At 41.4% G+C, this 14,406-nt stretch overlaps 1 protein-coding gene and 1 pseudogene across 1 annotated transcript; one reads left to right on the top strand and one right to left on the bottom strand.

The window, feature by feature from the left end:
• Positions 1 to 10,392, top strand: part of LOC114313034 (uncharacterized) — a 28,968-nt pseudogene extending 18,576 nt beyond the window's left edge.
• A 2,357-nt stretch (positions 10,393 to 12,749) lies between these two features.
• LOC145822680 (xanthotoxin 5-hydroxylase CYP82C4-like) lies at positions 12,750 to 14,143 on the bottom strand. Its single transcript, XM_082920411.1, has one exon. It carries the CDS (start codon positions 13,549 to 13,551, stop codon positions 12,928 to 12,930), a length of 624 nt encoding a protein of 207 aa, XP_082776537.1. The 5' UTR covers positions 13,552 to 14,143; the 3' UTR covers positions 12,750 to 12,927.
• Positions 14,144 to 14,406: the final 263 nt, after the last annotated feature.

Here is a 14,406-nt window from a genome sequence, read left to right as displayed (position 1 = left end):
TAACGTACTTGTTCGATTTTTGATTTGAAAAGTATGCAAGTCAGGCTGCAAGCACTGAAAATTTTCCTTTTGGGTCCAAGACAATGGTCCAGTTTTGGAAAATGAAATAGTTTTCGAGAAAATAGTCAACCTCAGTAAAAATTTTCAAAAACTATTTTTCAAACAGCTGATGCTCAACAAGCATGGAACTTACTCTTCGAGACGCGCAACCTCGGATCGGAGGCAATGGAAAATTGCCCCTGGTTTGAAGGGGGGTGGGAGGCAACGAAAAGTTGCCCCTAGTTTGAATGGCGTCTCACGACGGCTTGTGGCAACGGAAAGTTGCCCCTTGTTTGGGATGGTGCCGCAGCAATTTGTAAACAGTCTTCATTGGCGATGGTCGAACTCTCAGACACAGAGATGAAGAAGACGGTCATAATACATATATGGACACAATCACCTTGAAGGGTGTCGGCCACTGGACTTTGGGGATGAAATCGAAACCATTGCATGGACTGAAATGCTATGAAAGCGTTGGGGGCTGGACTTCATGATGAAGTTGCCTACGTATCCCAAACATGGGAATCAAGCCTCACGTAGTTCCGGTTAAGGTACACTCGGGTATTTTAACCTTCACTTTTTTAGGCTCTCACTTTTGCCAAGGCGCCCAATGCGGGTTTTCGACCTTGCGAGCTTCCTTTCTTTTTCTTTTTCTTTTTCTCTTTCTTTTTTTTTCTCTTCTTTTTTTGTCTTTTTCTTTTCTTTTCTTCTTTTTTGTATTTTTTTGTTTTTCTGTATTTTTCTCTTGCTCTAACTTTTGCCTGGGTCGCCCTTCCGGGTTTTCGGCCCAGCGAGCCTCTCAAAGGGTAAAAGTGTAGCAAGTCCATGCCAAATGGTTTTTTTGAATTGAAGCCCCCTCTGTATCTAAGAGAACGGCTGTTGCCCTGGTTTGCGGAGAATCCATCCCGGTTACTCCACAAGCTTTTTCCGGCGAGATCCGCTCCTTCTGATTTGGCTTTGGTGCCTCTTGCTCGAGGGCTGCTTCAAAACTGGCCACACGGGCCTCCATGGCGTTTGTCCGTTGAACTTTCTGAACGTTCTGAACGGGTTCAAAGTCGGAAAACAAATAGGTTGAATCTTGAGGCTGAGAGCGATCCTAGGCTGCGCAATCTCAAGAGCGATTCCACACAGGTCTTCGCAGGGCCGCGCAAAACATCTGTTTTTGAAAGTTTTTAAGAAAGCGACAAATCGCTCGCGCCGAAGATAGTGTGGAACCAATCTGGATCAGGCCAGGATCCTTCCCAGTACTCACGCCGACAAGCATAATTTCATTCATAAAAAGGCTTAGCACGCCTTTCTTTCTCTCAGAGTGATCAAAATTTTGGAAAACCCGAGGAATTCCTTCATCTTCGTTTTTATCACCGCAGTGTTCAAAAAAAGTTTATTTTTGGAAAACTTAGGTTAATGCAATGAGTTTGGCACGCAGGAGAGCAGGCGAGATGTACTGTTGACCCAATCGAATTCTCTTGGCACTTATGCTGAAAGCGAGCATGAAGTTGAGATAGCAACAGCCGTTCCGTTCGGGTTTGTTGGTGCAACTGGCCCCTCGGCAGAAACAGACTCAAAACAAAAACAAATAATAACAAAATGGCGTTCGGGACAACAACCCCAGAATCACCTAGTATTATATACAACGGGGACTGACTCGATACAACCAGACAGACCCTTAAGCAAAAAAGACTGACTCAAGACAAAGAGACAGACTCAAAACAAAAGACTGACTCGACATCCAAGCCAGGATTTACAAAACTCGGTTTCACCGATGCTCAAAAATGCGTGCCAGACGCTTCAAAAATACATCAAATGTTGCCCGCAGGCGGTCCACTTCACATACTCGCAGTATCTGAGCCCTCGAAATCCAACAACTGAGTGGCGACGGGCTTGCCTGAGGTGGGTGGTAGGATAACCTTGTTATCAATCAAATCCTGCACTTCATGACGAAGGCGGGAACATCCATCGGTATTGTGACCGGACTGTTGATGGTACGCGCAGTACAAGGTAGCATCATGAGCGGCGGGGAGATTCTTCGGGAGTGGCCGGGGCTCCAAAGGCTTAAGATGCCCATTCTTCGCCAATATTAGCAATGCCCTAGACAAAGGCATGTGGAGGTCGTGAAAGACCCTGCGCCCTCGGGGCAGGTACTTTGAAGTTTGAGGATTCTTGCCAGATGCGCTGGCGAAAGGGTCGGCTGGCGCTGCCTTGGCTTTTTGAACCTTTCCAGGTGCAGGGTTGGGAACTACAGGAATTGTTTGGGCATGACGGGGCCCATCCTGATTTTCTGCCTGGCTTGAACTGCCTTTGATTGGAGTGGGGAAAGCATCATCCACAGCTTTGATCACGATTGCAGATGTTTGTTACTTGTTCATCCCTCTGATTTTTAGAGCCTCGACTGCCCACAGCAGTTGTTCAATAGGGTCGGCGTCTACCTTTGCCTTGTCCTTTCCTCTGGCCTCAGCCTGATCAAGGGTCTGGGTCGATGCTGGCATGTCGCGGCTGTAGCTGGAAGCCACCTCTGGCTGGCTGAGCTCTATCACAATCCGCCCCAGTAACGGGGGCTCCTGTGGCACGAAATTCCCGGCATACGGCGCCGCTGGTGGTGAAGCCGACATTCCATAGGTGAGGTCTGCCACAGACCTTTGGAGGTCACCTATCATTCCCATCAATTCGAAGGTGGTGGGCTCACGAGCCTGGTATAACTGAGGAGCCCAGACCGGGTGCACAACGGGCAACCTGGGCGAGTGTGACATACTGATGTTGGCCTCACTCTGCGGAGCGGTCCCCTGCTCCAATGCAGCCGTCATAACCACAACTTCTTCTGTATTTTGTGCCGCCATAAATCCTGCCTCAGCAAGGGGGAGACACTGGCTATTCTGTATCAACTCTGCGACTCTCTGAACTGAAAGGAGAAATAAACAGCATTTCAGCCTCAAACTGATCGAATACGGGTGTAGCCAAACAACTGTACCCTACTGCTGATCACTGTTCCCAGATTTCTGTTCCCAAAACACTGAATCTGATACCCGCGGATAACTGATTCCTGATAACTGATTCTCAACGATACTGATTCTGGTGCCCTCGGGCTCGATACTCAAACTTGCAAACTGGTATATGCGTCCCTGTAGAGATACACTCTAAAAGCACATAACAAGTAAAGAAAGCTCAATCACCCCTATGTTGGGGTAGGGTTTCCCTATCCTATTTCGTCAGGAGCTAGGGTTTCGCTACGCACACAGCGGTTTTCAAACAACCTAATATTGGGTAAGCAACCTGTCCTAACTTGGAATGGTCACTATGGATCCGAACATGCACTAGGTCGAATGGTCAAAAGGGGTGCCCCGGTAAAATCGGGGTTTGTGTTCCCATACTGTCAGAGCCCATAGCCGGTCAGCCTTATGGACATGCCTTGACAAGACAAGCCTCCGGCAAACCGTTCAGGAATGGCAGATGGCAAACACTGTGTTCCTAGGCGCACCAATGCACATGCAGTGCAAAGAAACACATAAATGAAATCAAAACAGGATATCACGAGTTCGAGTCAAGCTCTCTAAATGTCCCCAGCGGAGTCGCCAGAAACTGTAACAAGTCCACGGGGGGACCTCGCTACAGTTCGGACTCGATTTGTGTCACGGTTCTTAATCTGAACCAAAGAGTCCAAATCTGGCAAATCGTTTTGAGAAACAGATTTTTGAAAAAGTAGTGCCAAACATGGACTGCTTTGCCAGATACAAAGTCGCCACCTAAATATTTTAAAATGGGGGAATTTAGGAAACCCTGACTCGGTGCCGAAGGCCACATGTCCGTCATCACCGGAGTTGTCTCGGCTCGAGAGCTTGGGTACGATCGGGGAAGGTCAGCTATGAGCACCCCCTTTCGCCCGGTCCGAAGACCGGCCTCTACTAACCGTGATATCCGTTTTTGAAAACTTTATGTGTTCTTATTCCTTTTATTAGCCTAGAATTACTATGTTATGCGCGCAGCAAACAAGTATAGACTAGGTTGCCTAATTTGGGAACAAACATTGCATATCCGTTTGTTTTGAAAATGCTTTGAAATTCGCTACTCGCAAGTAGGCTAAAACGCGGATTTCAATGAGTTTTTCCAACTCAAACAATCCAACCTCCACCCACAGGCATTCTAGCAGTTTATAACACATAAGCATCTAGCCACATGTTAAGCATGCTGTCATGGCAACATTCACACTCATGCGATATGCTAAAGCGGAAATACTTACATCGTACTTCGTGTCAAAACAAAGAACTCGTTAGCAAACATGCATGATCCAAGTCCATGTTGAGTGTCTAATGCATCGCATACAAAATGTTGCTAGAATAGGCTCGGCTATCCTAAACATGTCATGTGAAAATGCACAATTATCACATATTCAATTTTTTATTTGAAGTACGAATGCAGTTAGCGTGATGTACCGAGCCTAATGCATGTAATACAAAATGCATGAATGCACGCATGCATAGCATAAGGTATGCTGAATTTAAACATGCCCTAATCTACCATCATAAGCAGGTAAATAAAAGGGAAGAAAGACGTGAGGTTGGAAGACATACACACACTCACGCACACTTATTATAGATTTTCCCTCACTCGGAGGGACCGAATAAGTATTACAAATTAATTAACTACGCAAGCTAATTAATATTACAAATTAACTAATTTAATTAACAAATTAAATTAAGCTAAGAAAAACAGATAAACCGCCTCGGGAAATGCGCCGCCATGCTTAGGCTGCCTCTGTTTTCCTTTCTTCACTCCTCTGGAGGCTGTCAAAACCTCAGGGTTGCATCCCTGGACACTGGGGAGTACCACCGGCTGAATGGAATCACCACCGGCACTGTTGTGTATCCATCGGCACAAAATGAAGCTATCGGCAGAGTAAATATTGCCGGCCGGCACCTTACACTGCCGGTCGGCAAAGAAGGCCTGCAGAACCTGCAACTCACAGCAACAGAGGGCAAGGCAAAGCATGGCAGCACAATTCAAGGCATGTATGCACCAACCATGTCCCTTATCATTGTAATGGCTCAAAGGGGCATGTGCCTCGATTCTCGAACCACCAATCACGCATTCCCATACATGATGGCCCAAAGAACCAAGTATGCAACTTTGGTTTCAAATGCAATGCAAACCAATCAAACAAACAAGGCCCTATTCCTATCACCAATTCAAGGAACAAGGCATGCATGCAAGATGCAATGTAACCTAGGCATACAAGCTAGGAATGCAACATGGCATGGCAATGAACTTATGCAATCATGCAAGCATACATATGGAAATGCAAATGGATGGCAAGATGGGCTTATGCATGAATTAGGCAGCTCTAATAAGGCCCAAAACAGTGGCCATAATGACCAAAACAAGAAGCCAAAACACATGCACACGTACACACAATTAAGGCCCAACACTTAGGCGCAAATTAGACAACCCTCAAGCACACTTGAAAGGGACAATCATGAACAATTAGCATGCAACATGAGCTCTAAAATCATGCTAAAACAAACCTCAAGAATCACTTAAATGGCATTCAAATGACTCAAAACAAAAGCATGAATAAGCACCAAGACATGGAGCATTGCTACACAAGCTTATGAGGCATTAAAGAGACATGCAAGGCAATCCAACAAGCATGGAAATGGAACTGAAATGGCATGTAGGATGATCCCAAATCACCAATTCGATGCAAAGATGTCATGCTACACATGCACATACTCAAGGCCAACAAGCCCAAATACAAAGGAGCTATATCAAGCATGCCAAAATCAACCCAAACACTTAGGGACAGACCTAAAACATGTCAAGATAAGCACAAAATCTTCACAAATGCAAGCCTAAAACATGCTCCAACAAAGGCTAACAACCTAAAACATGTTAAGGCATAAATAAGGCATTACATGGCAACTATGCTAAGCATGCATGGAGTTCCAAAATCAACTTAAGATCATGTTATATTATGGATATATAAGCATGAAAAACAAACCAAACATGCTCAACAAACACTCAAGCATAGGCTTCCTTAAGAGGCCAAAATATGTCCTTTTCAAGGACAACAAGGAGAGGGGGTGGCCCTCTCCTTCTTGGGACTTCAAAGCATCATCTTCACCACTGAAATCCCTCAAGATTTCAGTGGTGAAGAGACCTCAACACCAAAATCCCGGAGCTAGCACAAAATGGCTCGAAATGAGGCCTTTCAAGGCCTAAGGGTGATCAACAACCCTCAAACCAAGAAACACTCTTAATAAACAATAAAGAGGGCCTAAAAAAAGAACTTTTTTATGTTATACAATAAGCACAAAAACAGCTCTAAGATAGGTATAAAATCAATGCAAAAAAGGGGAAAAATGGGACTAGATTCTCACCCTTGAAGCCTTCTTCACAAATGATGCTCCAATGGCCTCCTTTGGCTCCAAACCAGTCAAGAAACTCAAGAACAAGCCCTTAGAACCCTAACTCCAAGAGGAAGGTGAAACACTAGGTGTTTGTGTGCAATAGTAAGACACAAAGCACCTAGTGAACAAATGAGAGGGAAAGAGAGATAGAAAATGTATCTCACCCAAACCCTAGAACAAGAGCTCAACAATGGCTGTTTTTTGCTCCCAAAATATCTCTCTCTCTAACCTAGGTCCCTCTTTTTTTGCTGCCCCTTTAACCAAACTTGCAAAACTTACAAGTTAAGCAAAACTAGAGGGCCATCCCTCCATACACGTATATGGAGGGAAAGTCACTGCAATACAGCTGCCTAAAAATATCTCAAAAAGCAACTGCACAGTAACCGGCCGGCCAAAAATGTCATCTTGGCCAAAAAGAGTGCCGACCGGCACAAAATAGTGCTGACCGGCAACAAATAGTGTCGGCCGCCAAACTACATTGCCGGTGGCAGCAAACACCAGCCAGTGGCCTCTAGCCACTGCCGGCGGTGGGTAGGGATGGTCTACAAGCCCTACCCTGCCTCTCAAAGGCAAGACACAAGTGTTTGGTGCAAAACCAGACACTAAACGGTCGAGTTCGGAGATCCTGAGGCAAGGCGCGCGAGCCGAGACCTCCGGGAACTCCAAACAAACGCAAACATGGATAATCACCGAGTGTTCAAACGGTGACGCCCAAGTCTTGAGGACGTTCAAAAATGGGGTGTCTACACCTTTGCTTCAATATCCTTAAACAAATGAATTGGAATGAAGATTTTAATTTTGAAACAAATAATTAATTTTCTTCAGCTATCAAACCTCATATCAGATAAGTTTTCTGACCCAGTTTTTGAACAAATAAAAAGAATTTGTCTTTTTGAAAAAGCAAGAACTTTGCTTCCAAAAGAAATTTTTCTGTTAATAAAAAATTGAGTTAAGAATCATCGTGATAAGATTAGACAGATAACCATCATGGCATAACATGTGGTATTTTGAAGATATAGATTGGGGAATAACTAATTAAGTTATTTTCTAAATTTTAGATCCAATCCAGTGGATAGAATATTTAATGATCATAAAAGCAATGCTCTCATGGGTAGTAAGACGTTTTCGATGGAGTAAATATTATACTTTTTAGATCTCTAGCATAATTGGTTGGCGAGAACGAGAACATTAACATTTTTTTTCCAAACATACCAAATTTGGTATTTCAAAGAAACTGAAGATTTTGAATTTGAAGATGATTATTTGGATGAAGATTGCAGGAGGGAGCGATTGAAAACTATTCAAAAACTTCCTGTGACAGAATATTTGATAGACAGTCTAATAACTGTTTCACAGGCAACTTCTAATATCCATGGCTCAGCAAAATTGCCATTCATGGTCATAGATGGTAGAATACTATTTGTCACTCATTTTCCCATAACATATCAAAGGTCTCCTACATAAATTAATGAGACTCTTGACATGTTATTAAATCTGAAAAAGAGAAATAATTTGGATATTCTATTGGAACTAGCCATGACCACGGATGATGTAGAATAATTTCAGAATGAGCGATATAGCCAGGATCTTGATTCCCATCCATCAGAGACTGATGAAGAATATCACAATCTCATAAACAAGATGGAAGCATAGTGGACCCCACTATCACATGCAGTTGTTTCATGATCGACTCCAACCATATCCAGGACATGTGGAGTAACCTGCATTATTGGGCGAGAAGTGGTTAGAAAAATCTTTTCAGCTCACACTACATGACAAATAAGATCAACCAAATCTTATTTGTTTCAGTCTATCCCTTTGAAAATTGAGAGTAGACAATTTACCTGCATCATGTATATTTGTATATAATTGTTGCTAAGTTGGAGTTTGTCAGAACCTCCATAACTATATGTCTAGAAGTCATGCATAATTGTCAAAGCCTAAGACTAGGCTAGTACACTTTTGTAGTATAAACTTTTGGAAAGCTTTGCAAATTTGGATGTATGTATTTGATAGTTCAACCAATTAAGTAGGTATTAAATTTGGACTATACTTTTTGATTTTGTTTTTTCATGGAGTTGTATTCTATAAATTGGCTTTCATACCAACATAATAAACAATGTAAATTCTCTCCATCTTCATTGCCGAAACATCTCCTTTCCTTGTTCTGTTTTTGTTGCTTAACTTAATAAACATAGTAGAATAGAAATAGTAGAACGTTCCGTTCCTTTACCCCACCCATAACCCCACACTTCTTGCAAGAATCTATCTTGTCTTCTCAGTGGCATTTCATCAAACACGTTTCACTCATTCTCACCCCCACCTTAGTCTCAACAGTCCTTTATAATCTACGTGCAAACACAGACCTCATTCTCAAATTCATAGGCCAAATCGAACCTCACAGCCTCAACATTCAATACCATTGCATCGCCATTGCCATAATCTACTGCCTTCCATCGCCCAAACAAGCTCTACAACTCGTAAAGAACGTAATTAACTTCCGGGTTTTGATGAATAGGGAGATTTTCGATGAGTTAGTGGGTGCCCAAGAGTGATTAGATATCAAGCTCAATTGTGTTTGATTTGTTAATTAGGGCGTTTTTTGAATTGAAAAGAGCTGATGAGGCGTTTAAGTGCTTTTACCTAATGAAAGATAAGGGTATGTTGCCCAAGATTGAAACTGGTAATGATATGTTGAGTTTGTTTCTGAAATTGAACCGGACAGACACGGTGTAGGTTTTGTATGCCGAGATGTTTAGGTTGAAGATTAATCCAATTGTGTACACTTCTAATATAATGATCAATGTATTGTGTAAAGAAGGGAAATTCAAGAAGGCTAAGGAATTTATTGGGTACATGGCGGGTTTAGGGTTTAAAGCAAATGTTGTTACTTACAATACCATCATTCATGGGTATTGTTGGAGGGGGAACCTTGAAGGGGCTCGTCGGCTTTTTGAGGTAATGAAAGCTGAAGGGATCATGCCAGATTCGTATACATATGGTTCGCTTATTAGTGGTATGTGTAAGGAGGGAAGGGTTGAGGAGGCATCTGTGTTTCTTGAGAAAATGGAGGAAAATGGATTGTTTCCAACTGTTGTGACATATAACGCTTTGATTGATGGATACTGCAACAAAGGGAACTTGGAAAAGGGCTTTTAGTTATAGGGATGAGATGGTAAAGAAAGCCATAATGCCAACTGTGTCCACGTATAATTTGTTTATTCATGCACTATTTATGGAAGGTAGGGTCGTTGAAGCCAATGATATGATAAACGAGATGGAAGGAAAAGGAATGGCTCCGGATGCCATCACGTATAACATATTGATCAATGGGTATTGTAGGTCTGGCAATGCAAAGAAAGCTTTCAACCTGCATGATGAGATGCTTAGTAGAGGGATTCAGCCTACACGGGTTACTTACACATCTCTTATATACGTTTTGAGCAAGCGGAATAGAATGAAGGAAGCAGATAACTTATTTGTGAAGATAATGGACAAAGGTGTTTTGTCAGATGTTATAATGTTCAACGCACTGATTGATGGGCACTGTGCCAATGAGAATGTGGACGGTGCACTTTGCCTTTTGAAGGAGATGGATAGGATGAAGGTTCCTCCAGATGAAGTGACATACAACACTTTAATGCAGGGTCATTGCAGAAAGGGTAAAGTTGAAGAAGCTCGTGAGCTTCTTGATGAGATGAAGAGAAGGGGGATTAAACTAGATCACATTAGTTACAACACCCTCATTAGTGGGTACAGTAGGAGAGGTGATATAAAGGATGCCTTTAGAGTTCGAGATGAGATGTTAAGTATAGGATTCAATCCAACCCTTCTCACTTACAATGCACTAATACAAGGCTTATGCAAAAACCAGGAGGGAGATCATGCAGAAGAGCTCCTCAAAGAAATGGTTAGCAAAGGCATTACCCCTGATGACAGCACATACAGAAAGTAATGGTCTGTGATCACGTTTGTTTGCCAATAATTCTACCTAAACACCATTGGAAATCTTCTGCCCAGATCTCACACCATTGGAAAATTCTAAAAGTAGACATGGAAAACTTGAAAGAGTTTCATAAAAGCCTTACATCGGCTATGCACATGCTTCATTGTATGGTTCTACAAGCTTCTTTTATTTTTATGCGTTGTAGGAGTGTATGTGTCTACTCTGTACTTTAAAGATGTTTAAATTTTGAACATTTTATAGAGCATACTTACGCCTGAGGGCTAAGAGTGAATATCTGGAGAAAAAACAATGCTGAAAGGTTTTTACAAATTTTGCCTGTGGTAATTCTTGTCTGTTCATGCAATAGCTGCTGTGAGGCGATGCTATATATGTTTTGCAAGATAAGTACTAGTTCTTTGATAGATGATGCTTAAAGATCAAGTTTCCTTAAAAGAATTTCTATGTTGTTGGTAGCATATTTTGGGCTAACCAGAGAAAATGAATTTTTTGTTATGGTGGAATGATTAGTTCTACTGACGAGGAGACAGTTAACTAAGTTGCTGTAAAGATTTATTTGATGTGAAAATATTCTTAGCTTGCTAATGTGCTGGATGTTGTGTGAGTCAGATAAATTTTCTATGCTGCGTTGTCTTTCATGCAAGTTCCATTCCATTTTTCATACTATTTTATTTTGAAAAAATGATTTAGACCTCTAAAAAAAGAGCTCTAATGGAGCTCTAATTTGTCTTTTTCCTTCTCTTTTTTTGTCTTTTACTTCACTATTTTTTTTTTTTTTCATGGACAGCTCATTAGAGCTGTACTGCAGCAGCTCTAATTAGAGCTCTGCAGCAGCTCCGTTTATTTTGTATACTTTTTGAAGAATAGGAAAACAACCTCTCCCAGCGCAGGAGTAAAACTGTGTGCATATGATCCTCCCCACACCCCATGGTGGTTGGAGCCTCGTGGACTGGGCTGCTCTTTAGAGGTTGTGGCTTGACTCGAAAGCAAGTCATATCCACACCACAATACAGCTTTGAGTCACATCCACAAAAAATAGGGTTAGCTTGTTTACATACTACCTCTCCTAGTTCCAGCCCTCAACATGAGCTTTGTGCACCGGGAACAATTTTTCTTAGCTGAAGAAGAGAGTTGGCAGATTAATTTGCAGAATGTGGGTTGTCAAAGGTGACAGATACCTTTATTGTTATATACTTCTTTTGAGTGTCTCATTTATAGTTGAACAAAGGTACCAGATAGGGTATATTTTTTTTTTTACTTTTCTATTATTATTTTTTTATTTTATAATTTAAATACTTGATCTTAACTTAAGTGCCCTTTTCTTTTCTTTCCTTCTTTTTTTTTTTTCTTCCGTTGCTGCTGGCTTTTGCAGAAGATTGTGTTATTTTGTTCATCCATTTTTTCTTTTCTTAACTTTGCAAAATCTATAACCTTTTAATGGCTTCTGTTTTATGTAATAGCACTTCGGAATTACTTTTCACGTTTAAACATGCAGTTTAATGTCTGTCTTTGTCCAGATTTTGACATTTAAAATTGAAGCTCTTGGTAGTTGGCTTCGTATCTCTTCTTTGCAGGTTGCACATGATGCCTTTGGTGTCACAGACAACAAACTATTTTCTACTGCCAGGTTTTGTGAACAAGTTTTTGGAGTTTGTCTCAAACAGAAATTACAATTTTTCATGATCGGTTTGTTTCGGCAGAAAATGTTTTTTGGAAAATATTTTCCACATTTTCTAGAATTTGATACAGCATGAAAAATGAGTTGATTTAAAAAAAATAAAAAAATAAAATCCATTTTTGACTTCTTAAAGGCATAAAATGTTTTCTAAACTAGAGTGGAAATGCCATTTGGCCTATCACCACACAACCACTGCCTCCATCACTGGTGCCACCACCACCACCCGGTTACCACTACTGCCACCCCACCACCACAACCACACCAACACTACCACTAAGGCAGAAAATGTTTTCTAAACTAGAGTGGAAATGCCATTTGGCCTATCACCACACAACCACTGCCTCCATCACTGATGCCACCACCACCACCACCACCACCACCACCACCCGGTTACCACTACTGCCACCCCACCACCACAACCACACCAACACTACCACTACCACAAACCACTAGCACATCATTTTTGAGTTCGCAACCAACACAAGAAATTATTTTCCGTGGAAACAAAAAGAGCGAAAAACATTAATACCATCAACTTTGCTCCAATTTTTTTCCACGATGAATATAATGAACCTTCCGTGTAACATAGTCAACAGATACCTAAGGATGTGTACGTAACTTGTCTACTTGGATGTTCAATTCTATCGTTTTGTCTAAACAATTCACAAGGTGAAATCAATTAATGCTTGCAAGAAGTTTATAGCTTTAAAAGCGATATGCACATAGGGCATTACACCGTGCATTATAGATTGAATATGCAAATATAAGTAAAGTGCTATTCAAATTCTTTACATAAATACTCGTAAGCTGCTGTGATCTACCTAACTTGTTCCTTTTTAAGATGTTGCTTAGCAGTTGTATAGCGCGGAAGAGAGTCGTGGGGTGAGGAGAACCTCCATTGGAGTTGCTTTTGGAGCACTCAGCCCCGGACTTTCAGTCATATTAACCTCCAAGTCTGAGACCGTTCCCAATTCGAAGCCATGAAGTAGCCTAGCCAATGTCAAGTGCAAGACCTGAAGTGCGAATGTGATCCCAGGGCATATCCTCCTGCCAGATCCAAATGGTATAAATTCAAAATGGTGACCCTTGACATCCAAATCTATCTGATCCACAAGAAACCTCTCGGGTTGAAAATCTAAGGGGTTGGACCAAATGTTTGGGTCACGGTGCAGCTTCCAGAGGTTAACTAACAGGCGTGTGCCAGCGGGGATGTGGAAGCCAGCCACGGTGCAGTCTTCCATGGCTTCACGTGGCGCTGACAATGGCAGGGCAGGGTATAGCCGCAATGTTTCCTTAACAATGGCTTGTAAGTATGCAAGATTTTTTATATCAGATTCATCCACTTGGCGGTTCTTGCCCACGTGGATGTCCAACTCGTCTTGGGCTTTCTTCAATACGTGACGGTTGTTCAGTAGTAAGGAGATCGCCCACGTCAAAGAGACTCCTGTCGTTTCATTGCCGCCTAAAATCATACTCTACAAACAAGCATCAAATAAATTATTGGTGATGATTTGGTTAGTATGCACATAATGTACTAGCAGTGTTCATGTAGTTATAAGAACTAGTACCAGCAGTTGTTATATTGATCATCCTCTTGTCACAACTTTTAATCAATGATGGACCTAGAGGGCGGCGAGATGGGGTGACGCATGTGGATCAAAGTATAGAGTTTAACAATTTGGAAAAAAATATAAGAAAAAAAAGAAGTTTCTCACAATAGTGTCGATAGAATATTTTACAATTGTTATCTTTTGTAACTCAACATAAATATAAGAAAACATGTTTGTTTATATATGTTTATGTTATTTTTCACATTTTATGTTGGTAGAAATTGATGTTGTAGTCTATACATATAAATATATTTTAAAATTTTTGTTAGTATATATATGTTCGGCCCCATATGCTAGAATCTGGTTCCATCCTTGCTTGTAATCACCTACATATTGTGACTGAAACCAACACAATTTATAGAATTTTGCTGATAAACTTCATTCTCTGATAACTTTTCGGTTACTTTTTCAGGCCTTCAACTTTTTTCAAAACTGTTGGTGAGTTCATGTTATTCAATCATCTTGATTTTTGTACGAATGTTCTATTAAACGAGTTTAAAAATATAAACGATTCGTTCTCGAATTAAGTACATTTTGTATTACTCTCTCTCTAAAAACCTCTACCCCCGAGCCTCACTTTTGGCCGGCCGACCGCCGCCTTTGGCTATGGCGGTCGGCTGGCCCAGCTCTCTTGTGTGTTTGTGTGCTGGTTTTTGTTTCTAATAAACTTGATTCCCACAATTTCTTTCCACTTTGGTGTCCTTTCTTTTGTTTCAT

Source organism: Camellia sinensis, chromosome 3, assembly GCF_055761805.1.
Source record: "Camellia sinensis isolate YWXY chromosome 3, ASM5576180v1, whole genome shotgun sequence".
NCBI lineage: Eukaryota > Viridiplantae > Streptophyta > Magnoliopsida > Ericales > Theaceae > Camellia > Camellia sinensis.
The sequence above is the reverse complement of the archived record's forward strand: the minus strand, read 5'-3'. Positions and strand labels throughout refer to the sequence as shown.